Source organism: Zonotrichia albicollis, chromosome 8 (genome assembly GCF_047830755.1).
Source record: "Zonotrichia albicollis isolate bZonAlb1 chromosome 8, bZonAlb1.hap1, whole genome shotgun sequence".
NCBI lineage: Eukaryota > Metazoa > Chordata > Aves > Passeriformes > Passerellidae > Zonotrichia > Zonotrichia albicollis.
In genome coordinates this window covers 29,456,054-29,479,875 of record NC_133826.1, presented here as the reverse complement: position 1 = coordinate 29,479,875, position 23,822 = coordinate 29,456,054, and the positions used below count along the sequence as shown (strand labels likewise).

Genomic DNA, 23,822 nt, shown 5'->3' with positions numbered 1-23,822 from the left:
AGTGGCTTCCAGGAGACACTTTGTCAGCAGAGCTGCTCTGGACCGGCTGCTTGGTGTGGCAGGGCCCTTCCCAGGCAGCCCAGCCCTCCCCAGCCCTCCCCCTGGCATTGCAACATCTCCTGCTTTCCAAAGGGACAGCAGCCCGGAGAGCAAACACAGGAAACACCAGCCTGGTCAAGGTCTGGGAGGTAAATCTGTAACTTTGGACAGATTGGGAAGATGCTGCTCTGTAATATGTAAATACTCCTTTCTTCCTCCACCAGCCCAGGGCTGCTGAGGGAGCTGATCCCAAACCTCCCTTCATGGTTGAGACTGCTGAGGAGCCAGGACACAGGTTGGAAATGCAGCCGGGCATGCAGGCTCCCTATTCCCTGGAGACAGGATCCTTCCCTCACTTCTGTAAGTCCTGCCCTGACCCTGGGCTCAGCTGTGGGCTGGGAGGCTCAGGGGACACCACTGAGAGCCTTGCCAAGAGCTGTGCCCAGCCTCCTGGGCGTGCTGCTCCTTTGGCCAGCAGTGCCAGCTGGGCAGAGCCTGGATGTGGGACTTGAATTTGGGTGCAGGGTTTGGGAAGAAACCCTCGTAACACTGTGCTGCAGAGTCCAGACCCTGGGAAAAGCTATTTAACAGGAATGGTGGAGGTGGCAGCTCTGTCCCTGAAGGTCTCTGATTTGGGACAGGGAGATGGGCAAGCTGAGCTTTTGTTCATCTCTGTTTCTTCCAGACCTGTGAGTCTGTGTTTTCCTTCGACAGCAGAGAAAAAGAAAGTTTTCAGGGTGTGGAGGGGGATACTGTGTTTATTGATGGCTTATACTAAAGGAGTTCTGGCTCATAAAGGGTAAAAAAAGCTCAGGTGGCAGTTACTCATAGAGCTAGTCAAGAGTTTTCCATGAGAAAAATACTTTTAACAAAGTGATGGTTCACTAAAAACTGAACCTCTCCTTAGATAAATATTGATTCTACCAAATATATTAAATATGTGTGTGTATGTACAGAGGGACAGAGAGAGAATTCCACTGGAAAACTCTCTTAATGGCCTAATTAATTTCAGATCCCTTTGAACCTGCTTTGGGTTTTGACTTGATTCAATGTGTTTCACCACCTCTGCTGCATATGAGCTTTTTGGAATACGTGTGTATCAATATTCTGATGAAAAGGAATGTATTTACTTGCCTTTACACATTTTCCAAGTCACATGAAATATAAAGCAGCTACCTCTCTTGCTGCTTTATTAGTAAATATGTCACATATCCATATAAATATCAAGTTTAATTAGCATCAGCAGGCACACTGCCTGATTCCTATATATCAGTGGAACTGATCCAGCCAGATGCAAAGGAATCTTTACATGAGTTCTGAACTCTGGGAATCAAAACCAACCTGTGTTGGGCAGTAAGTAAAGGAGAGAGAGAAAATTATCTTCTTCTCTAAAAGCCTGCCAGCCTGCTTTCACCCCTTGGGATGAAGGAATGCAGCACAAGATCCCTGCTTGGTGCTCAGCCCCAGTCTCAGTTTCAGGCTTAGATTCCACAAATCCTCTGTGGATCACTCCCAGACAGATTCTGCTGTCTGGGAGTGATCCACAGAGGATTTGTCACCAGCTGCAGCCAGCAGAGCTCAGAGATGGGGTCCAGAGTGTGCTGCCCAAACCAGCTGCAGGTACTCCCAGCCTGGCCCCTTCCACTCTGCGTCCGTCAATTAAGTGAGCATCCTTCCCATCCTGACTTTTCCCAGCTGACCTTTTTAAGCTCAGTTGCAGGTTCTTCCCCCTGACAGCTCTGAAGATTCGTTCTGAATGCTGCAGAGGCTGTTGGGTTTAGGGGAGAGGTCTGCAACCTTTCCCTTGCTCAGAGAGCAGCTCACTCACGCACACCCCAAACCAGGGCGGGGAGCTGGGAGATGCTGCCTGTGCCTGTCCCTGCACACAAGAGAGCTGGGAGCTGCCTTTGGCACGAGAGAGAAATGTCTGTGCCAAGCTCCCAGGGAGCTGGGAGACCACAGGTGACTGTGGGGAATGGATTTGTAGAGAATTCTTAAAGCTTGACAGAAGGTTCGCATAGTGCGTGTGCCATGGAACAGCACAAACATTGAGAGAGAAATGGAACTAGAAACAAGTTTCAAAGGATGGTTTGGTAAATAGGACTGGATATTTTGGAGAAATAGAACTATGAAAGATGCATTGTAGTAGGATTTACAAGGGGTAATTTTAGGTGATTGGCTTTAAGGCATCTACAGCAAAAACTGACAGGCCAAGAAATGCTTATAGTGTATTATAATTAAGAATTATTGGCTTCTGATTGTGATGGTGTGAATTGTAACACCTGTATTGTCTCACCCTTCTCGTTGAGACTGAAAAAGGAATAAAAGTTTTTAAAACACCTCTCAGTTGCCCCATCTCTGGGTCAGAAAAGTGCTTAATCTGACATGGAACAACAGGAACAACTCCTGCTGCAACTTTCATGTCACTCCAGTGACCTCTGAGGGAGAAGACTTTTCTTACTCCTTGCAGGGGAGACAGAACATTAAAAGCACTTTAATTAGCTAATGAGAAGGTTACTCCTAGGCCAAACCTAGAATGTTGTAGCAGTGACAGTGGAAAGGGTGGGAATGTCTTTGTTTGCAGATTCTTTTTGCTTCAGCCAAAGCCCCAAGGACTTTTTTTACCCACAGGATGAGGCTAGAGGGTGGTTTGGCATTAGATTTCTCCCACCTTGCTGTGATGCTGGTTTCTTCCCTTGCTGCTGCTGCTTGCTGGGGTGATTCAGAAGCCGAGCTGAAAGCCTTCCCCGTGTGCCTGGTGTGATGCCTGGCTCTGTAAATCAGACTGTGACCAGTCTAGCCTGGGCTGAGTAATGTCCTGCTGCCCTTGGGAGAGGCTGGAGCTGTCTGAAACAGGTTCCTCTGTTCCCTCTCCTGTGTCCAAGGGGCAGTGCAGCAGCTCTGAAGGAACAGGATGCCAATGCATGCTCTCTCCCTGATGTCAGTGGGTGCTGAGCACAGCTCTCTCCTCAGAGGAGCCCTTCTGCCCTGTGGGGATTTTGGGAAGCCCTTAGCTCCCTTCTTTCTAATGGGAAGCCTTTGATACAGTTCTGGCAGAAATTGCTCTCACCTTGGCCTGCCTCTTCTGAGCTTTCTCAGAAACGTGGCTGCATCCTGAGCAGCACATTTTGGGGCCAGGTTTTGGATGGTCCATTTCCTACCTGTGAGGGGTGGCAGAGGTGACAGTGGCATTGTGGGGAGGCCAGGCTGCCTCCTCTCCCAGCTGGCAGAAGTCCTGTGCTGTCAGGAGTTTTCCAAGGGCTTTATCTGTATTTTTTGTTATAGCTCATTTTACTCTGGTCATGCATTTGTAGCTAGAGAAAAGCCTCTGTTTTGAGTGTTTGGAGGAAGAAAAGCATTACACTGCAAATGCTGTAGGAGAATCGGAGTTCAGAGACTGAGACAGGCTCAGGGGTGGATTCTTCAGTCGTTGGCACCAGCCCTGCTGGGCTTGAGGGCACAAAGCCGAAGTGCACAAGGAATCTCAGTCTCCTTCTAAAAACAAACAAAATCCGAGCCTGCCATCCCTCAGCACCCTGGGGACTGCATGGTGGCTCTGCTGCAAACCCAGGGCACATGAAGCTGCCTGGGGAGTGGGGCTGTTTGGAGGTGCAGGCTCACCCTTTCTGTTTGGAGGTGCAGGCTCACTCCTTTCTCCTTGGGTCCATTTCTTTGGGCTCCCCGGTGGAAAGGAAGGCATGGGAGCTCCCAGAGGTCTTGTCTGGGAGCTGGGAGCTGTGCTGGCTAGTCCTTGGCATAGCAGCCTGCAGGGTCAGAGGAGAGTACAGCATGTTTTGGGAGGAAGGCTGCCCTGATGTTAGAGGAGAGCACAGCACTGTTTTGAGGGAAGGCTGCCCCGATGTCTGGCTGGCCCTGGGGGGCAGCGAAGGGGTTAAAGCTCAGCCGTTCTGCCCAATCAGTCTGGCTTGCCTGTAATAACCAATTAACCAAGTGTAATTGTGCAAATCCATATGTGGCAGTAATTACCAGAGAGATTAATGGATTCCTTCCTTTGGAAGCAGAGCCCACCGCAGCTTGCCAGCGTCCCCCCGCCACCCCAAAGGGCTGGCAGAGGGGGCAAACAGGGAGCTGCTCTTCCCTGGACACTCTGTGGTGAAGCCAAGCGGACAGGGAGGCCCTGTGGGGACTGCCCTGTGCTTGTTTAAATAACCCTTTTCATCTCCCTGCTCCCCTTAGGTCCAGTTCTGCTCCCTGCCTCCTGAGGACAGTTCGTGCCCAGCCTGTCCAAGCCTGGGCTGCCACGTCCCTGCCCTCCCCATTGTCCATTCATTCCCTGCTCCCTGTTCCCCTGTTTAGCCCTAATTGCTGCAGAATATCGAGCCTGTTCGCCCTCTTCTTTTGTAGCTTTGTTATTTTAGCTGCAATGGGTAATCCAGCAGACTGTTAAAGGCATACACGAGGCAAGGAGGGGACAGCAGGGTGATGGGGGCAGGATTTCAGGCCAGGATGTGGGGTTGTGTTTGGGGGAATGGCAGCCTGCAGCCAGGCTGGGCCTGACACATGCTCCAGGGTGGGGTTTCGTCAGGAGATGTGACCAGGGAAGCCAAGAGTGACCCTGGAGCATGTGAATATTCCCCACTCCTTCTTGAATGTTATGGTTCTTGGTTCAGGTGTTGTGATAAGTTGTTTTGTTTTAATTGAGTTTTGTTGCTGGATTGGGTTTTGATGGGGTATTATGTTTTAAAGAATATGTTTTTTAAGGTTTAAAATGGTTTTTATGGGTCATAGCATGAAGTAGAGGGGAGGTTTTTAATTCTCTTGTGGTGACTTTTATTAGCGTGAGTATGTAATGTTTGTGTTGGTGGGTTTGAGGTAGTGTCCTGTTTTTAAATATTTATAATTGCATTATTGTTTATTAAAGCTCCTAATGCTCTGGGGGGTGAAACAGGGCACTGAGCACTGCTGAGGGAGGAGGGGGAGCATTTGTGGACCTGTCCCCTGGCCAATCACCACCTGGGCAACACAGACCTTTCCACAGCTGCACCAGCACCTTGAGCACCTGAGATACAAAGAGCTTTGTCCCACCCTGGTTAGACTCAACCCACATCACAGTCAGAGGGAGCTGGGAAGAGCTCAGCCCCTTTGCTGGGCTGGGCCATGCTCCCTGGCATGACAGGGATGTCGTGCAGAGCCCCAGCCCGTGGGGAGGGCTGCTGTGCTGGCTGGGGAGCCATTGTCACCATTGTCACCATTGTCACCGGCTGCACGCATGGGGGCCACGCGTGCCCCGGGGCTGGCTGTGCCTGCTCAGCAGGGGATGGGGCAGGTGGCTGCACTGGGATGCCAGGGAGTGGTCACATCACATCTCATGTCAAGCATCCTCCCTGCCTTCCTCTCCAGGCTGAAAAGGGGATGCTGGGGTTTGAACCTGGCTTTGTGAGTTTATTTATTTGTTTGTTTGCCCTCTGTGTGTAGGCTGGGATTTGGATTTGTGTGAGCCAGGTGGGAGCTTGTTCTCGATGTAAAAAGCACTCAGACAGAGCCAGGCCAAAGGTTTGTCCATCTTGAAAATGATGGATGCACCCAGGGAAGACAGGAGCAGGGTGAGTCCTGCCTTCAGCAGGTGCCCAGCAGCAGCCTGAGCTGCTCAGCATCTCCCATCACTGATAACCTCGTGGGTCCAGGACAGGCTGCCCCCAAATCTGTGAGGAAATCTGCACAGACATCCCTGCAGAGCACACCTGGCTGTTCTCTGGCAGCCCTGGCCACATCCACTGCCACACAACGGTTGTTGGGAGCCAGGACATTCCTCTGGCTGCCCTGGGTGATTCCAGACCCTGGCAAGGGGCTCAGAGACCTTAGCACAGAGTCACAAACACCTGTGCCTTTGATTTTAGCCCATGGAAACAATTACCAACTTTGTGTGAAGATTTACAAGCCACAAAAAGTAGAATTTTGGGGATTTAGAATGGGGCTCAAGAGGCAAGATGGAAGAATCTGGTGTGTCCTGTCCTTCTCCTTCTTCTTGTCCTCCATCTTCTACTGTGATGGTGACACTTCTGGATTGGTTTAGAGTAGAGAGAGACTGTCTAACATAGGTGATAGGTATTGGAAAATTATTGTAAATAAAGTACACACAGTTCTTAGTATAAAAAGTTAACACCATCCCAAGGGCAGGGACTGTGCCACAACCCGACCTGCTGGACAGATCTCAGCAGGGCAGACAAAGAATGGAACAGATAAGAGAAAATAAACCTTGAAAAGCAGAGCTGAGGAATCTCAACTTCTTCTTCGGTCACAGGGCTGGGAAAAAAGAGACTTTCTGATACCTTGGAGATCATCTCAACCACAGAAACCCAGAGAGATGGTGACAGATGTAAATGACCTTTTTCTCAGTGCTGACTTGTTGCAAAGGCCAGGAATGTGGCTGCTCCCTGGGAGTGGCTGTGCAAGGTGCTCATCAGAGACACAGGCAAGGCTCCTCTCCAAGGAGGGTTACAGATGATGGGAGAGGTTCTGGGAGATTCTCCCCTGAAGGTGATGGGAAGGCACAGAAAGGTGAAAATTCCCAGAGGAGTGGGACAGGTGAACACTGACTGAGATTCTGCTCTTTGGTCTCATTGCTTGGGGTTCTGGGAGCCAGGCCACACAGACTCCTTGGTTTCCACCCAGGAAAAGGCACCAGGGCTGCTCTTGGCCATTCCAAATGAGATTGTTTTGTTTGTCAGAGAGGTGTGTCTCCTGGATTCCTTCAGCTCTTCCATTTCACCTGCCCGTCGGTTCATCAATACTGCTCTTCCCTTGCTGCTTGCTTGTCCTGGGTCAGAGGTTATGTGTGCCAAAGCATGGCAGGTAAATGTGTTTCCTGGCTCTGCTCTGCTTGGGGGATCTTTCCTTTCTGGACAGATTCCTGGGGGGATTCAGGGAAATACTCAGGGCACTGAGGGGTGTATCTTGCACAGTCTGTGGAGTGCTTGAAGTGTTCGCTCCTTGCTGCCCTGGATTTTAGGTACCAGGCCTGGTAGATTTAATAGATAGGTGTGATTTAAAAGCCTCATTACTTAAATGAGCCTAATCTTAAATGGAGACTAATTTGTGTGGATATGGCTTGGCTCTTAAATACCCAGAGTTCCTGGTGGGAACACCCCATGGCCTGTGCTGATTCCCAAACTGTGCCTGGGAACTCTCTGTTGGGAAGTGCCGGTCTTTGCAACCATCAGGACAGGACAGACCCTGGGACTGGTGAATTTATCAACCTTTGAGGGTGTGCTGCTGGTCTGGAAAACTTAAAAGCCTGAAAAGAGACTGGGCTCCAGATTTTTCAGCCGGGATATGTCTGGCTGGCAGAGGAGACAGCTCTGTGGAGAAGCTGATCTTCAGGGCTTGCTTTAATAAGCTGACTTAAGTCAGTGCACATCAGTGCAGTGCCAGTTCCTGACTCTGCCCACATCATCCCAGGTCATTTCTCTGCTTCTGCCATGTAGAGGCTGCTCCTTTTGCTCAGAGGCTCAAAAGGACAGGGCCAAAATGTGTGGCTGCTGCTCTTTTCTCTCCCTCTCTTTTTCCTGAGAAGGGGTTGAGGGGCAAAGAGCAGATATTGGACAGCAAATGTCATTCCACATCCCTGCAAACTCCTCAAGTGCTCGCTCCTTGCTGTTGGGCTGTCATGTGTGGTGTGGTCTGTCCCTGCCTTGATCCTGGGCTGCTCCTTTCTTTGGGGCATGGGGAATTTTGTCATGCTCCCACAGCTTTAAATACCAGTGGGTTTTCCATTGGCACAGGGGAGCTTGTGGCTTTTGAGAAGAGAGGGATTAAAACATCTTCTGCAGGGGAACCTTTCTTGCTGGAGAACATCTTGGCTGAGTTTCACGTGGTGTTTCTCTGCCTTTGGCTGCCACCAGAAGGTGAGTCCCGGGGCAAGGACAGCTGCTGGGACGTATGAGAGCTGTGTGTCTGTGTGGGCAAAGGGGAGGCTTGGTCCTCTGCATCTCAGACAGACTGGGCTGGCAGAGCCTGCTGGAATTGGTGGCACCTATAAAGAGATAACCTCAAAATGAGCCTGTTGCTTTTCTGTGAAATGGAAATGTCAGCATGGCTTAGAGGATAGGCACAAACTATCAAGAGTGGGGTGGTTTGGGCCACCAGTGAGGGTTGAGCTCTTTATATCCCCCTTCTTTATTTTTCCTGCCAGTTCATGAAGGGATTCTTTGGGTTTGCTTATCTTAAATACATAATTTTATGCCTCGTTGCTTGGGTTGTGCTTTATTTATTGCAATTGCCATGTCTGGGTTGTCTGTGTCTCCAGGTCTGGTGTTTGTGGAGAGGCTGTGTGGGTATATCTGCACCAGAGCATGGACATGGCTGCATCTTTGGGGAAAGATGGGCTCTGGTTTACTGGCTGGGGAGTGTGGTGTGGGGCTTTTATTCCCTGATGACTCAGAGGCATCACAGGTGTGAGTTGGGGGCTTTCACAGGCAGGGCTGCTGGGTTGGGGCATTTGGAGCAATGGAAACTTGTTCCAAGGCTTTCCTGAAATTCCTGAGTGGAGTTCAGGAGATCTATCCCCAGGAATCCTGTGTCATTACAGAAGCAGGAGATCTTTGTGCATCAGAGGAGACAGCAAAGCCTTAAAAAGCCTGCCTCTCCCTCCATAAAGACACATCTGTGGTATTTGGTTTCCTTCCCTGCTCTCAGAGGATCCAATGGACAGGAAGAAATCTACTGTAGGGGTTAAATCTACTGTTAAATCTACTGTTGCAGACAGGTGAGGAGAGACAGGAGTGATTCAGGGAAAGCTGGAGCCCTCACTGTGGCACTAATGTGACAGTGTGCAGTCAGAGGCTCACACCTGATCCAGGCAGAGCTCAGTGCAGAACCCCAGTGTGAACAAGTGTGGTATTTTTGGGGTTCCCCAGATGGAGGAGGAACTGAGAATCTGACTCCATGTTCTTAGAAGGCTGATTTATTATTTTATGATCTATATTATACTAAAGAATACTATACTAAAACTATACTAAAGAATAAAGAAAGGATACAGACAGAAGGTTACAAAGAATGATAATGAAAACTCGTGACTCCTTCCAGAGTCTGACACAGCCTGACCCTGATTGGTCATTAAGTCAAAACAATTCACATGTTGGATAAGCAATCTCCAACCACATTTCAAAGCAGCAAAACACAGGAGAAGCAAAAGAGATAATTATTGTTTTCCTTTTTCTCTGAGGCTTCTCAGCTTCTCAGGAGAAGAATCCTGAGCAAAGAGGGTTTTTCAGAAAATATGATGGTGACAAACAAGCTTGAAGCTGTGTCTTTTCGTGGAGAGAACACAAATCAGAAATCCAAAAGTACCTGCTGAGCTCCCCTCTCCCATGGCAGGACACAGAGGGACCTGGGATTAGATGTCTCATAATAGATATCTGCCTTCTGGGCTTTTGGGGCCTGCCTGCTGTGGCTGTGCCCTCAGCCATGTGAAGATGTTCCTCTTGGATGCCTCCAGCCTTCCCCCTCTGAGAATGGAGCTACTCCAAGCAGAAATAACCCTGTTCCCTTGAACTCCAGGAAGCCAGGTTTGCCTGTCAGGTATAAATAGACCATTTGAGGCAGCTGGACGTGATGGAGATTGACAGGCTGTCTCTGGAGTTTTGCACTTGCTGAAGCAGGAGGAAATGTAAAAGCATCAACGTGGGGATGCACAGCATGAGAGCAGCAAGTAAAGCCCCCCAGGTGCACAGCAGGCTCTGCCACCTGCCAGGGAGGATCCAGGTGGGGACCCTTGGTGGCCCTGAGCAGGACACTGCTGTGACAAGACCTTGCCCAGCCTGTGTCAGCCATGTGAGGTCCAGCAGATGCCTTGTGTGTCACCAGCTCAGCCTCTGGCTCTGGTGTTGTGAGGTTCTTAGGACGAGGTGAGAGATGAGAATTTGACTACAAGTTCTCAGAAGGCTGATTTATCATACTATACTATACTGTAATATAATATACTATACTATAATAATATTATTTATATATAAATATATATAACATATATATAATATATAAACACATTTTTATATTATTTATATAATATAATTTATATAATAGTTTTGTATAATATAAATATTATATTATAGTATAGTATATTATAGTATATTATATATTACAGTATATTATAGTATATTATAGTATGTTATAAAACTATACTAAAGAAAGAGAAAGGAGATATTAGAAGGCCAGAGAAGAATGAATAACAAAAATTTGTGACTCCTCAGAGAGTCTGACACAGCTGGCTGTGATTGGCTATTAATTAAAAACAATTCACCTGCTGGGTAAACAATTTTCAAAAATCATATTTTAAAGCAGCAAAACATGGAGAAGCTGAGGCTTCTCGTCTTGCCTGGAGAAGAAATTCCAGCGAAAGGATTTTTCAGAAAATATCACAGTGATATCTGGCCAACAAGTCTGCTCACAGAAATCCAGGTTTCCCAGCAAAAAGAGAATGAAGAATGGAGCAGGATCAAGGGGGGGAAAAAAGGGGGTAGAAAGTTTTCCAGAAGTTCTGTAGAGACAGGTATGGGGACTATGTTTCACTTAGGTAGGCAAAGAAGCCTCTAAATCAGGATTTATTTGTGACTGAGGGTTGTCTTTTAAATTTTTTTTAAGTACTACAAGAAATAATGGAGGGTTAACCTGGACAAGGAACATCTGTTGAGATGCTTTGTCTGAAAAATGGTGATTGTGGGAAAACTGATAAATTGCATCGGCTTTGCCTTTCAAGATTTCTCTGAGAACTCTGTTTTTTTGGGTTGGTTTGTTGTTTTTTTTTTTCCCAGCAGATAAGGAAATCCTGGTCAGGGTGTAGTTTTCTTTGAAGGAAGATGGCCTAACTGTTTTCAGGCATCTTGCAGAAATCTCAGCTTCACATCATGTGAACAGCAGGGTTAAAGACAGGTTTGTGTTTAAATGACAACCTGTGTGTTCTCAGGTGTTCTGAGTGGAAAGTTTGCTTGCAGAGTGCTATCAAGGAGGTATCAAGTGAACCTTTCTTCACCTGATATGCCTTGCTGAACACCAAATGACTTGTCAAGGTGAACTTAAGAGCTGAGTGTTCTTTTCCCAACAAAATCTCTTCTGGACACAAGGCCCTTTTGTCAGAGACCTGCTTTTGGATCTGAGCGACTTCAGCGCTTGCACATAGAAATCCTCACTTCATCCAGTGCTCATCCAGCCTGGAATCCTGGTTTTACAGCACAGGTTGCTGTCCTGTGCCACGGATAAGAGAAATAAGGTGCTTCCCTTCAAGTGTGAGGGATGGGGGACTCTCCCAGCTGGAATGCTGTGGTTCCTTGTGTGTCTCTCTGATCTTTATTCCAGGAAAGGTAAAAAGTTGGAGTCTGAAAGCAAGGAGGGAGCTGTGAACTCCCAAACTCTGAGCTTCCACCCTCTCAACCCCACCACTGCTTCAGGATACAACGCAAGCCCAAACCCCTTTGTGCTGCAGCACAAATCCCCTGCATCACGGGCTTGCTCATTCCCGTGCAAAAAAAAAAAAAATTCCCAACCCAAAGCAGCCAATGCTTTTGACAAAGTATTATTTTCCAGAGGATCCAAATGGCCACTTCTTTGGATCCACCTTCCCAGGAATCCTTTGTGCATGCTTTTCCATGACGCTGCTGACCTTTCTGCTGGGGCAAGGGGGAGTCTCTGGGAAGCACATAGGCAGTGATTCTTCACTGGCACAAAGGCTGGGATTGTTGGCAGCTTGATGCCCCAGAAAGTGTCTAATTGACTCTGCTCTCTCTAGCTGGGCTCCCAATGGATTTTCTGCCTCAGGATATCTCATGGTTATAGTGGACCTGTTGTTTTTGCTGCCCTCATGATATTCAAAAGTGCATTGTTGGAGCAGGGAGCTGCAAGAGAGGCAGAGCCGCCTGTCGCCCTGCCAGTCGTGACCAGCAGTGCCACAGGGCCACCTGCCAGCCTCACCCAGGGGCTCCAGCCTCTCCTGGAGCATCCCCTGGGCTCCATGGGTACAGCTGGCAGGCCTAAATCTGCCCTTTGCATCCCAGGGAGTGGCAGCATGGGAATATCTCTGCTGGTTTAGCCATGTTTGTTCAGCCTGATGCCTTGGAGTGGCCACCCAGAAGAGAGGCTGGGCAAGATTAAGAGAGTAAAAGTGGGAATTTATTAAAGGCTTTCTATAGCTATGCTGTCACCATTACATTTTCTGAAAAATCCCCTTGCTAGGATTTCTTCTCCTGGGAAGCTGAGAACCCTCAGGGAAAAATGAAAACAATAATTATCTGATTTGCTTCTCCTGTGTTTTGCTGCTTTGGAGATTGTTTATCCAATAGGTGATCATTTGATTGGTTTCATGTGAATTGTTTTAACTTAATGACCAATCACAGCCAGCTGTGTCAAGGCTCTGGAGAGAGTCACAAGATTTTCATTAGTACCTTGCTAAGCCTTTTGTAAGTATCCTTTCTCTGTTCTTTAGTATAGCTCAGTATAGTATTCTTTTATATAATATAGATCATAAAATAATAAATTAACCTTCTGAGAACATCATTTCATCATTTCCTGCCTTTGTTGGGGGACCCCAAAAATACCACACTACACCTTGGGCAATCAAAAGCCTCCAAGGGGCTACACCCAGGATGGACAATGGTCACAAGCTTTTCATACAGTTATAAGTTTGGTCCATTTATATATCAGGGGTTAATCCTCCAATTACAGCTTCAGGTAATGAAGTAATTTACTCCAGGTTTGCTCTCCAGTTCACTGTTGTTTACATCTCCCTGGGCTTGAGACAACAAGGTGTCCTTGAGTTTCAGGCCCAGAGAGGAATTGTTTTGTCTGAATAAAATGGGAGAACAGCAGCTGACAGGCTATGAAGTTTTAGTTATACACTAAAGCAGCACAGGATCTGAAAAAATAGAAAAGCTAAATCCTAAGGCATCAGCTCCAGTGCATCTCCAGTGTGGGCTTGGCCCAGGTGCCTTTGGGCTGGGCAGAGGCCTTGTCAGGTATCTCTGTCACCTTGCACAAATGCCTGGGAGTGCTTTACCTTCATCTGTGTCAAAAGACCTCAGTGCCACCACCACTGGTGCCTGTCTGAGGAGGTAATTCCCTGCAGGATTGGGCAGCTGGGCTCCGCAACCAGCAAAGCTGCTGGAGGTGCTTAGGCAGGCATAAGAGGATTCAGTGACACCACTGATTAGTGTCCAGGGCCTCATTAGGGTGCTGGTAATTGCAGGTCTCCCAAGGTTTAAACAGGCTTCTTTAAATCTGCCCCCAGAGGCTGCGCTTGGCTGCATGGCACAGTGCTTTCTGCAAGGTAGGCAGTGCCCTCCCTCCTTCCCTCCCTCCCTCCCTGCAGCAGCCTGGCACCGGGGATGGCATCCCCTGGCACCCTGGGCATGGCACTCACACTGGGTGGGGCTCAGGGACAGACAGGGAAGGCCTGGGGAGGAGCAGAGGGCAGGCTGTGCTCCTGCAGGTGTGCTGGTGGTGCTGCTGTTTGAACGTGCTGCTGTCCATAATTACATTAGCCCGGAGGGGCTTTGTGCTTAATTTCATTAGCTTGGTGTCTGTGGTTATTGCTGGGCATGAGGAGGGGTAGGGATGGATGGGGAAGGGCTGATGCAGCAGCTCCCTTCCTTTCCATCTCCAGGGAGGCAGCCTGCTTTTGGTGACTTGTGCCAGTCCCAGGCCAGTGGCATGGACCAGTGCAACACATGGATGAGGTTGGCTCCATGCACTGTGCCAGCCTGGAGAAATCCAGTTTCAAGTCCCTGCTCTGGCACTGACTCCCAGTTTGGCCCGGGGCAGGTCACCTGGTGCCTGTGTCACCCTCAGAGGCCAGCAGGGAGGAGAATGGGCATTTTGGCTCTTGGGGCACTTAGCCTGGTAGCCCATATTGCACCTCATTAGCCATGGGAAGGGAGCCCCAGCCCCAACACCAGCACCCCACAGGAAATGGTTTTGCCTGGAATTCTGTTACTCTGGAGCAGTGTGGCAGCAGGAAGATGAATGTTGTGGGATTATAAGAGCTGCAACCTTTTTATTTGGCCATATCTATGTCATTAGTATATACATAGACTGCCTTTGCCTTTGAACAAATATGGGGTGAGGCTTGATGGAATTCTTCAACATATTTGGGTTTTTCCTAGTTTGAGGAAAAGGGACCATATTTACTTTCCAGCTTTCCTGGTTCTGGTGCAAGGTGGGATAAAATTATTCCCCTGTAGGCCCTTATGCAGCCAGGCTCCAGAGATCAGCATCCTAAAGGCTTGGTGGAGCAGTACTGGTGGAGAAATTCTTTGAGATGCTATTCCAGCACACTCAGAAATCTATCTACAGTACAGTGGCCTTGGAAAGTTACCTGGAAGGTGAGTCAGTGAGCTGGGTATCCCAACACAACATTAGCATCTTGGTTGGCTTGAATATTTCTGCTTTGTCAGGAGTCCTGCTCTGACTGATGTCCCCCTGTGTGGCTGCTGGCTGCCCCCTGGAAGCACTGAATCCCATCTGGGTGCAGCATGGCCATGGTTTTTCTTCCTAAATTAACAGTGGCAGTCATAATGCCTTCTCCTTTTACACAACAACGAGGACAGGCAGGGGAATAAAAAGCATTTAATACTCTGAAGCTGTGAATTGTGCTATGCTACAAGAAACTGAGGGGCTGCCTCTGTAGGGTCCTGCAGTGCTGCTTAAGAGAGGCTGGGCTGGCTCCTTAGAGTCCGTCACAAACTGACTTGGGTGCAGGGACTGGAACTTCTCCACGCTCCAAAATCCATGGTGGCCTCCTAAATTAATTGCCTGCCACTTGATTTGCCTGAGGAAAGGGCCTGGAGGGGTTTCCTTGAAGTTGCTCTGTGTGTGCATGTGTTCTGCAGTGCTAAGCACTCACTAACCCAGATCTGCTAAAAATCAATAAAGTAATCCACTTACTGCTTGGGACTGCCAACCTTTTTAAGGAGCTCAGAGCTGTTTTGTCTTCTTTCCTCTCCCAAAGAAAGAAAAGAGCTGTGGGGAAGGGGGTGCTGACAGAGCCGGTCTAAAATCAGGCTCTTTGCTCTGGGCAGATCAATAAAAATAATTCCCTACTAAAACTTCATTAGCATGGAATTAAAGCCGCTGAGATCCCGCGTGCTGGGTGAGAATAAATGGTACAGCTAAACCTCGGCACGGCTGGTGCTTAGAACACAAAGCTGCTCACACCTCCCTGTTCCCAGGGCATGCAGCTGCCTCTGCCCCTGCCTGGCAAGGGCACAAACCCTCCTGGCCAGCCTGAGGGCAAGGGACAAGCCAGGCTGGCATGGCAGGTGGAAGCGAAACTGGTGTGCAAAAGTGGATTTGTGTCAAAAGCAGCATCTGAGTCCTGGGTGCTGGTGGGCACCTGGGGGACAAGGCCACACTGCAGCTCTGCATGGGTGCTGGACAGGCAGGCTTTCCATCATGCCAGAGCTTTCCCATGACACCAGATCAGAGAAACATCCCTGTGGCAGGCTGCACAAAGTCCCTCTCTCGTGTGGAAGTTTTGGATCTTATTGAGTGTGTGTGTTTGTATGTGTGTGTGTGTGTGTGTGTGTGTGTGTGTGTGTGAAAAATCACTTCTTTTGAAAGCAGGTTGCTTGCTAGGTTTTTTTAATTGAAAAATGTTTCTTTCAGTCTTGTGACAGAGGGGAAAAAAACTTGCCCTGCTGAGAAATCCAATTTTCTATCAGGAGATTGAAACAAGGCACCTTGCAGTGTGATCCTCAGCAGTGCCCTGGGTTTCTGCCTGCCGGGCATTGAGGCATCCCTGCCTGGTGCCAGGCTTTTGCTTCCTGCTCCTAACAAGGATCCCAGCGTGGCTGTTAAAGGACAGCAGTGCAGGCAAGGCCAGTATTGTCCTGAAACAGCAAACTTTGCCAACAGGTTAGAAATCCTTGTGGATTGACACTCATGGATTAGACAGGGTGGAGTGTGGGGCAGCCTGCACTGAAACAGGAGCTGTGCCTACATCTCCTGCACCTGGATGCAGCTGTGAACACTGGAAGGACTGGCCTGAGCTGAGGACATTCCCTGGGGATGGTCTTGTTGGATGTTGGGGTGGTGGCAGGGCAGGACACCAGCTCAGCTGAGCAGGAGAGGGACAGGACACAGCACCACACAGTCAGATCCTGCTGTGTTGTGCTCTGGTGGTGGTCATCAAACCCTTTTTGTCTCCCTTCCCCAGAGCTAAAAACTTGTGGCCAGTGAGAGGGATGTGTGCTCAGCTGCCTCTCTACCTCTAAAAACAGTTCTGCAGTGCCATTAATGTTTGTGCAGTAAAACAAACGAGATGTGAAAGGTGGCAAGATAGAAAACACAAGAGTGATCTCTGCTGTTTGTATTCCCCCTGCAAGACTGCAGTTGCTTGGTGGCTTTTTTTTGCCTCAGTAGAACCTACCCTGAATACTGATCTCTTGGTTGTTTTTTTAATTGTGAGAAAAAAAGAAGGTATGTGTAAACCTAGGCCATGGCTAATGGGCTATACAGAATGCTGATACTACTGCCTGCAAACCTCCTTGCTCCTGACAAGGAGGTTATCCATTTCTTCTGCTCTGTGGAGATGCACTCCCAAGTGTTAGGTTCCCATTCCCAGGTAAACTCTAAGCCCTGGAGCAGATGCAGAGCAGAAATTGGAGGAAATAAAATCACCTTTTAAAAATAAAGGCTGTTAACATAAGGGAGAGGAAAAACCTTTTCCCTTGCCTAAGTTCTAGCTAGAGATAAATGGATGTGGCAATGTCTGAGAGCAAAGGAAGAAACAGAGCTAACAAGGGCAACTTTTCCTTCTCCTGCAGACTGATACCTCAGGGCTGACTGCACCTCAGTCAGCATCTGCCTGAGCTGCTGCTGGGTGCTCTGAGCAGCTCTGGGCTGGCAGATTCCATACCCTCTCCTTCCAGCATGCTTTGTGCCAAGGGGCAAAATGGGTCCTGGGGTGACCTGGAGGGAGCCAAGTGCCAGAAGGCTCCTGCAGGATGCCAAACATCCTAATCTGATCTTCCCTCTTTTTGTCTTGCTCCCCATGGGAAGGCAAAGCCCCTTGGTAGCCCCTTTCTCTGCCGTGTGGCTGGTGGCAATGCCAGGTCTGCAAGCCACCTTCTCCTCCAGCACACATATTAATGCAGGCCTTCAGCAAAATTGCTCCCTCCTCCATTCCTTTGGAGGAGGCTTCATCTGGGGCTTCCCAAATCAGAGCCCAGAATGTGCTGTGTCCTTGTCTCTCCCCAGAGCTGCAGGAGCTGGGCTGGGGTTTGCCAGTCAGGGAATGGGGTTGTTCCTGACCCGGAGCACAGGGCACTGGAGGGGACAGTGCTGGGGACCGCATGTGGCTCTGCCCTGGCTGGCAGCTGGCTGCTTGTTCCTGCTTATTCCTGCACATTTCCCGCACAACTTCATTGTTGGGAGGGCTGGGCATTAGATGAAGTTGTGGATGTGGGTCTGGGGCTGTCTGAAGCTTTGCTGTGAAGTTTCCTGAGTGTATGCAGTCAGTATTGAGATATCCCTGCCTGGTGCCAGGCTTTTCCTCCCTGCTCCTCACAAGGATCCCCAGCGTGGCTGTTAAAGGCCAGTAGTGCAGGCAAAGCCAGTGCTGTCCTGAAACAGCAAACTTTGCCAACAGGTTAGAAATCCTTGCGGTTGCTGGGATCGACACTCATGGATTGAGCCCCCCCCCGGGCTCTGTCCCACCTCCTCTCACCCCACACAGCTTTAGCAGCCGGTTAATGAGGCTTTTGGTGCGGTTTGCGTGTCTTTTGTGCTCCTTTTTGGGTGGGGCTGGGGATGGGAGCTGAGCCGCCAGCTCCGCTAGCCCCAGGAAGGTCCTGCTGGCCCTCAGCCTTGCATTTCCCAGGGGTGGCTGCAGCCCCAGGGCGGTGCCGTGATTTCGGCAGCACAGCTGAGGCAGGATCTGCTGTGGGACGCAGGGTGGATGTGCAGCTCCACATGGCCGGAGCTGCTGGAACCAACACGGGTGGAGCAGCACATCACCCCCTCCTTCCCCACGACGCTCCTCCCCTGAACAACTTAACCTCTCCCCCTGCTCCCGATTCCCGATCCATAGCGGAGCCGCCGTGCATTGATTGGCGTCTCCGCCGGGCGATTATGCTGCGTGCCCGGAGCGCCGGGAATTCGCGGGGAGCCGAGGCAGCCGAGCAGGGCAGCGGGCGCTGAGGAGGAGCGGGGGAACGCGGGGCTGGCGCGGCCCGGGCCCGGCCGCGGCCGGCGTGAGGCGAGCATGGGCCCGCGGCGGGGAGAAGCTGCCCCGGCACCCTCCGAGAGCCCCCTCAGAGCCATGCCCCGGCCCCGGCTGCGCTCCGGACGGCTTTGAAGTTTAGAGGAGGCACTTGTGTCGGGAAAGGCGAGCGATGAACTGAAGATTAAACATGTATGGGAATTATCCTCACTTCATTAAGTTTCCTGCGGGCTTTGGCAGTAAGTGTTTTACTTGCGTTTACGGGGTTAGGGGGAGGAACTGGTCCCACGGTGGCGGCGAGGGGGGGGTGTAAAGGGAATTAAAAAACGTAAAGAGAATTTAAAAATCTAAATTCCCAGCTAGGAATTTAACCTAGCTGGGATGTGGCTGTAACCTGCAGTGCCCGTGTGCTTGTGATCGAAGCTGTCCTGTGGTTTTATGTGCTGTGAACTTCTGCACGGCCACGCCAGGCTGCCTGAAATTCTGCAGGCTGCGCTTTGAAGTTCAGCGGATCGCTTGGGAGATGCGTGTTTGTGTCTGTGTGTGCTGGCTTGAATCTCTTCATTGTAAGAACAGCGTCAAACCGAGTAAGCATCTTTCCCATTTCATTTTAATTAACTTGTTGATGGGAGGAAAAAATTACTTTTTAAACCTGAGACGCCTCCCTAGAAAATCTTACGAGGGCTAATTCCTTGCTTTGCGGGGCTGTCTCCTGCCCTTGTGACACAGATCCCACCATCATCGTGTGGAGCTGTGTCAGATGAGCCAAGGGAGGCTGTGACACCGCTGTGCCCACCGAGAGCGAGCCCTGGCTGCAGGAACCGCGGCTCCTCTCGGGAAATGCTCTTTGGGAATACTCTTTATGTTTTATCTGAGGTTATTCCCCTTGCCCTGACACAGGGGGAATGGGCTGACGAGCTGTGGGTTGGAGTGCTCGGCTGCGAGGGGCTGGCAGCACCCACCTATGGACTGCTGCTAGTATTGGTGGAACAAAGTGCATGTGTGTGCAAAGTCTTGGTGCCTCTGGAAAGCTCCTGAAGTTGTTCCCAGCCCTTCAAAGTGGGGAAATGCCTCCAGGATTTGCTCTGTGTACACCAGCCTGGTATTTCTCTGCTGGAGAAGCAGTTCCTGCAGACATCACGTTGCACATGGGATGTTCCCACTATGTGTGGGGTTTTTTCCCCCTCCCTTTTTCACCAGATGCTCACCTCTGGTAATTCGCCAGCTCCAGGAAAGTATTGCATCAAGTTATCCTCGAGTTTCACAAGAGCTTGACTTTTCAAAATACCTTTTTAGGCTGTTTCTGCAGAATCTCATTGGGAGAATCTGTTGCTCACTGGTGGTTTTAAGGACCCAGCAAAGACAAGCTGAACTCTCTCCTACTGCTGCAGTAAGAAGGAAACAATGAAAGCGTTATTTGTGTTTGATTTATTTCTATTACAAATAAGAACAAAACAATGAAAGTGTTATTTGTGTTGAATTTATTTCTGTTACAAACTTGCAACGAACCAAAGGAAAAGTGACAGTTAAGCTGATCTTCATAGGAACCAGGCAGAGATCCCTGTAGGGACAAGGGTCACAACACTCAGCAGAGCCTTTGGGAGATTTCTAGGAGAGGAAATTGGTAATAGGAGCAGAGGGATTTCTGTTCCACCAATAAAGGCGAAGGGACTTCTCTATCTCAGTATATTGGGAGTTTAACTTCCTTTTAATATATTAAACTGGGGTTTTAACCTGCTTCCAGCTTGGTATTAGAAACAGAGGTATTTTCTGTATGTGAATGCCTGGCAGAGATGCAAAAGCATTGGCCAAATTTTGTTTAGGATGCTTTAAAACAGTCCCTCTGTCCTGTCTTGTGCTCCCTGGATGGAGTTTGCCACTCCTCGCCATTCTCCCCTCAAAGCCAGAGGGCTTCCATGTCCCTGTGGCAGCTCCCTCTCCTTTGAGGGGAATTCTGGCTGGCTGAGGAAGCAGTGCCTGTTTTGGGCAGACAGCTTTAGGGCTGTGTGAAAGAGCAGCCAGGCTTTGGAGGAGGAGAGATGGTGGTGACCGTGGTGGAAGGGATCTTCCACTGCCTTGGGTCCTCACCACCAGGCAGCCTGCATCTCCATCAGGCCCACCATGTGTTCCTGGTGTTTATCCTTGGAAAAGCCATGAAACTCTTCCTGGAACATCAGGGTCCACACTGAGCTGTCAGCTTGTAGCATTCATTGCACGGTGTTGCTGGAAGTCAAAGTTAAGGGGATGCAGGTTCTGCTGTTCTTCTTGCATTCAGATTTCCTTTAGCTCTGAAATTCTGGGCTTCAATTTCAGCATAATGGCAAAAAAAAAAGGTATCAGCTTGCTGTCTTTTTCTTTGCTTTCAGGTAGCTGTTACATCTGTTTTACCTTAATTTTATCTCCATTCAGGTTAGAAATAAGGTGCATGTTTTTGATGGGGTGTGCAACACTCACTTTGATCTTAAACATCTGACTAGCACCGCCAAATTTGTCTGAGAAATACATCCACAAGCTGGTCATAAGCACATGATTTGTGATGAGAAAAGGACCATCAGACTCCAAGGTGTCACAGGTGCGTTTGTAGAATAACAGGGAAAATGTTCAGAGGAGTCACCCATAGACATCTAAAGCAGGAGATGTGGTGGGCTACAGGAGCAAAAGAAGAGCTTAAAAATGTGGTTTTAGTGTCCAGAAGGATTCATCTCACCCCAAGCCCAGCTCCCAGGGCAAGGAAAGATGCTGTGCTGGCTGTCCTCTCTCTCTGGGCACTCTCTGGCACCGTTGGTTGGGGACAAGAACTAACTTGGCTCCTCCACAAAGTCTCTTTTATTGGTACTCATGTAACTTGGCCTGTGGCCACACCACCTCCGGCTGCAATCTTGTCAGCTCTCCCAAGCAAAGCAGGGTTAGGCCAGGTCGTTTAGGGGATAGGGAGAGGAAAACCCACATTGTGCTGGGCTGGCTCTGCTGCCTGCCTGGCTGGCACCTTTTTCACAGGTGATGGTCCCAGGTTTTGTGACCTGCAGGATGCTTTTTCCCCTGGATGTCATGGCTTGCTGTGTCCATTCCTGTAATTGTGGATGTGAGGGTGGAAAAGAGCCCTTAGTGACTGGGCAACTCTGGTATCTAAGAAAATGAAATTTTAAGAAAATGAGATTTTAAATTTTGTGAAAATTTTTCTTTTAAAGCAGGAGACACCTGCCTTCAGTTGCCTGGGGCAACTACAGTTCCTGCAGTCAGTGGGATCCATTCTCCTGGGGACCTGTAGCTTCTCCACAAATTCAAAGACAACTGTAGGAATTTGTATGTGTTTTTTCCTGGTGGCTGCTGGCCAAGTGGGAAATCTGATCAAACAATCATGGAAAAAAAACCTTCAGGCCTCAAATTCAACGATTTTTTCCTTTTTTTTTGGAGACAAGGAGCTTTATCCAACTCTTGTGTGTTACTGTGGCCACCAGGGAGATGTGACACCTTGTTAGGGTGAGTAAATTTGGCTTGCAGCTCTGTTTTAATTACTTGATGTGTAGTTGCTAAAGGAGTCTTTCCCTGGTGCAGGCTCAGCAGCAGATGCTATTTTGAGGTCTTGGCCTGATTGGACTGAAAGTGGACAGTGGGTCAATAGCTTAGTAAGTCCAAGGACATTTGGACAGGACACACAGCTTTTTGTGGCCAGGTTTTGGATGGCCCCTGTTGCAAGGGAGGCACAGGAGCATTACCAGAGAAGAGAGGAAGCAGCTCTTCCCACCGCCTGGAGGGCTGAGGGAAATTTTGTGCTGCCCATTGTAGGTCCCTGTTGGAGAAACTCCTGCTCCCATATGTGCCACTACAGCTCCTGAGAGTTTTCCTCCTCGTTTTTAGTGCTCAGGGAAGGCTGCATTATTTATTGGCATGGAGTTGAGCAGGAAAGATGGAAACACAGAGGTCACTGGACCTTAAAAGCAAGGCAAACCCACTAACCTTTCTGTGGGATATTTGTACTGGATGTGGGAATCTGCTTGGATGGTTGGTTAAAAATATCCCCAGAAAGGGAAGAGTTTTTTGGTTCATCTTCTGTGTATTAAACAAAAACAACTTCTGCAGTCACAGCAGCAGAACTTGGCTGGATTCCAGTTATGGTGGGTATCCTGCTACCATCACTGCAGACCCTTTCAGGAGTGTTTCTCTCAGGTATTTCCCTTTCAAGGTCGTCCCCAAGGACGAGATGTTTGCCAGGCTGCACCTCCCACGCACACTCGTGCTCCTCTCCTGAAATCAGCCCTTCTCTGCCTGTCTCTGCCCACTTCTCAGTGCTTTCTGATCTGCAGAGGATGAAATATCTGCAAAGTCGTGTCAGGCAGGGCAGCTCACACCTTTAAATGTTTGTCAACCTTTTCTCTGAAGCCTTGGGAGCATAAGTGTTTTGCATTGTTTGATGAGTTCCAGCTTTTGATTCCCTCTGATATTAAAAAGGAAACTGTGAATGTTGAGAGTATCATCATCTCTAGGCTTGCCAGGGCTCTTCAAGGACTGTTTTAGGCCTTAGATGAGGTCAGACCTCAGTGTTGAACACAGGTATTTCTCTCAAGGCTTTGCTGGGTGTTAGAGTTGAAGGGACATTGTCCAAAACAAGCCTGCAGCCTGTGGTGGTTTAAACAGACAGTGTGTGCAGTGCTTGGATGTTTTTGGGCTCTGCATTTTGATTCTTCTTTCTGCTCAAGTGTAACCGCTGAAGCTGATGTTTGCTGCCATTATTTGTGTGAAAATCAAGGCAGTTTTATTGGTTGCAGCCTGGTTCCTTCTCTTCCTACTGCCTTCACTGAGATATTTGGGGTCACTTGTCTGTGTTTCCACACCTTCCTCAGCTTCCCCTGTGAAGTGCTTGGAGCACAGAGGTGCATCCAAAGTGCCTTTATCAAGCTCACCTTGGTTCAGTTTCACTGTGCTAGCCCAGACCTGGCTGTTTAGCCTTGGATTGGTGGACCTGGAGCTTTTGTGCTCTGCAGGTGCATGTGTTGGACACCTCCACATCTGCTGTGGTGTAGATGGTGTTCTACTCCTGATTTATGAGGCCACTCATGCAAGTTTCCTATGCCTGGACTAGGATTTTGCTGAAGTGAAGATGAAGCACAGTTGGAGTGGAGTATCAAAGCTTTGTGTGCTTGCTCAGCCTCAGTAGCTGGTGGGTGAGGATAATGCTGTTGCTTATGTCCTCAAGGGCAGTAATTTCAAAATGCAGAGAACTGAGTGTTTCTTGGGGTCTGTCTTCATTATTTTTCCTAATGTCAGCAGGGATGCTTAAGCTGGCATTGGATATTATCCTTATTCTAAAGCAACAGTATGGACACGGTATTTCTGTGTGTGTACTTCAGCTGCTCCCTGCCACAAACAATGCTGTAATTTGCAGAGCCACTTTCATACAGTGAAGCACCGAGAACCAAATTCTTCTTTCTTAAGCTTTGCCCCCTTCAAAGAGAAGGCTGGAGTGTGTGCTTCTGTTTAAGGCAGCTTGTGGAGAGCTGATGGAGGCACTGGCTTCTCTGGGCAGTGCATGTTTGCAGCAGAGATACTGGAAAATCCACACAATCCACCTGTCCTCCCTTCCCCTGCTCCTCCAGAGAGAAATAAGTACAAAATCGAG

General features: G+C 49.1%; 1 protein-coding gene across 3 annotated transcripts in view; it reads left to right on the top strand.

Annotated features, from left to right (window-relative positions):
- Window positions 1-208: 208 nt before the first annotated feature.
- Window positions 209-23,822, top strand: part of RXRG (retinoid X receptor gamma) — a 40,906-nt gene continuing 17,292 nt past the window's right edge. Inside the window, exons 1-2 of one of the 3 annotated variants that reach the window (XM_074546428.1) lie at window positions 17,449-18,444; window positions 18,606-18,792. In XM_074546428.1, coding sequence (XP_074402529.1) covers window positions 18,400-18,444; window positions 18,606-18,792 — 232 coding nt within the window. In that variant the 5' untranslated portion in view covers window positions 17,449-18,399. Of the gene's footprint in view, window positions 400-17,409; window positions 18,445-18,605; window positions 18,793-23,822 lie in introns of those variants that run through there. The other 2 variants (XM_074546429.1, XM_005492258.4) reach the window with 2 other exon arrangements.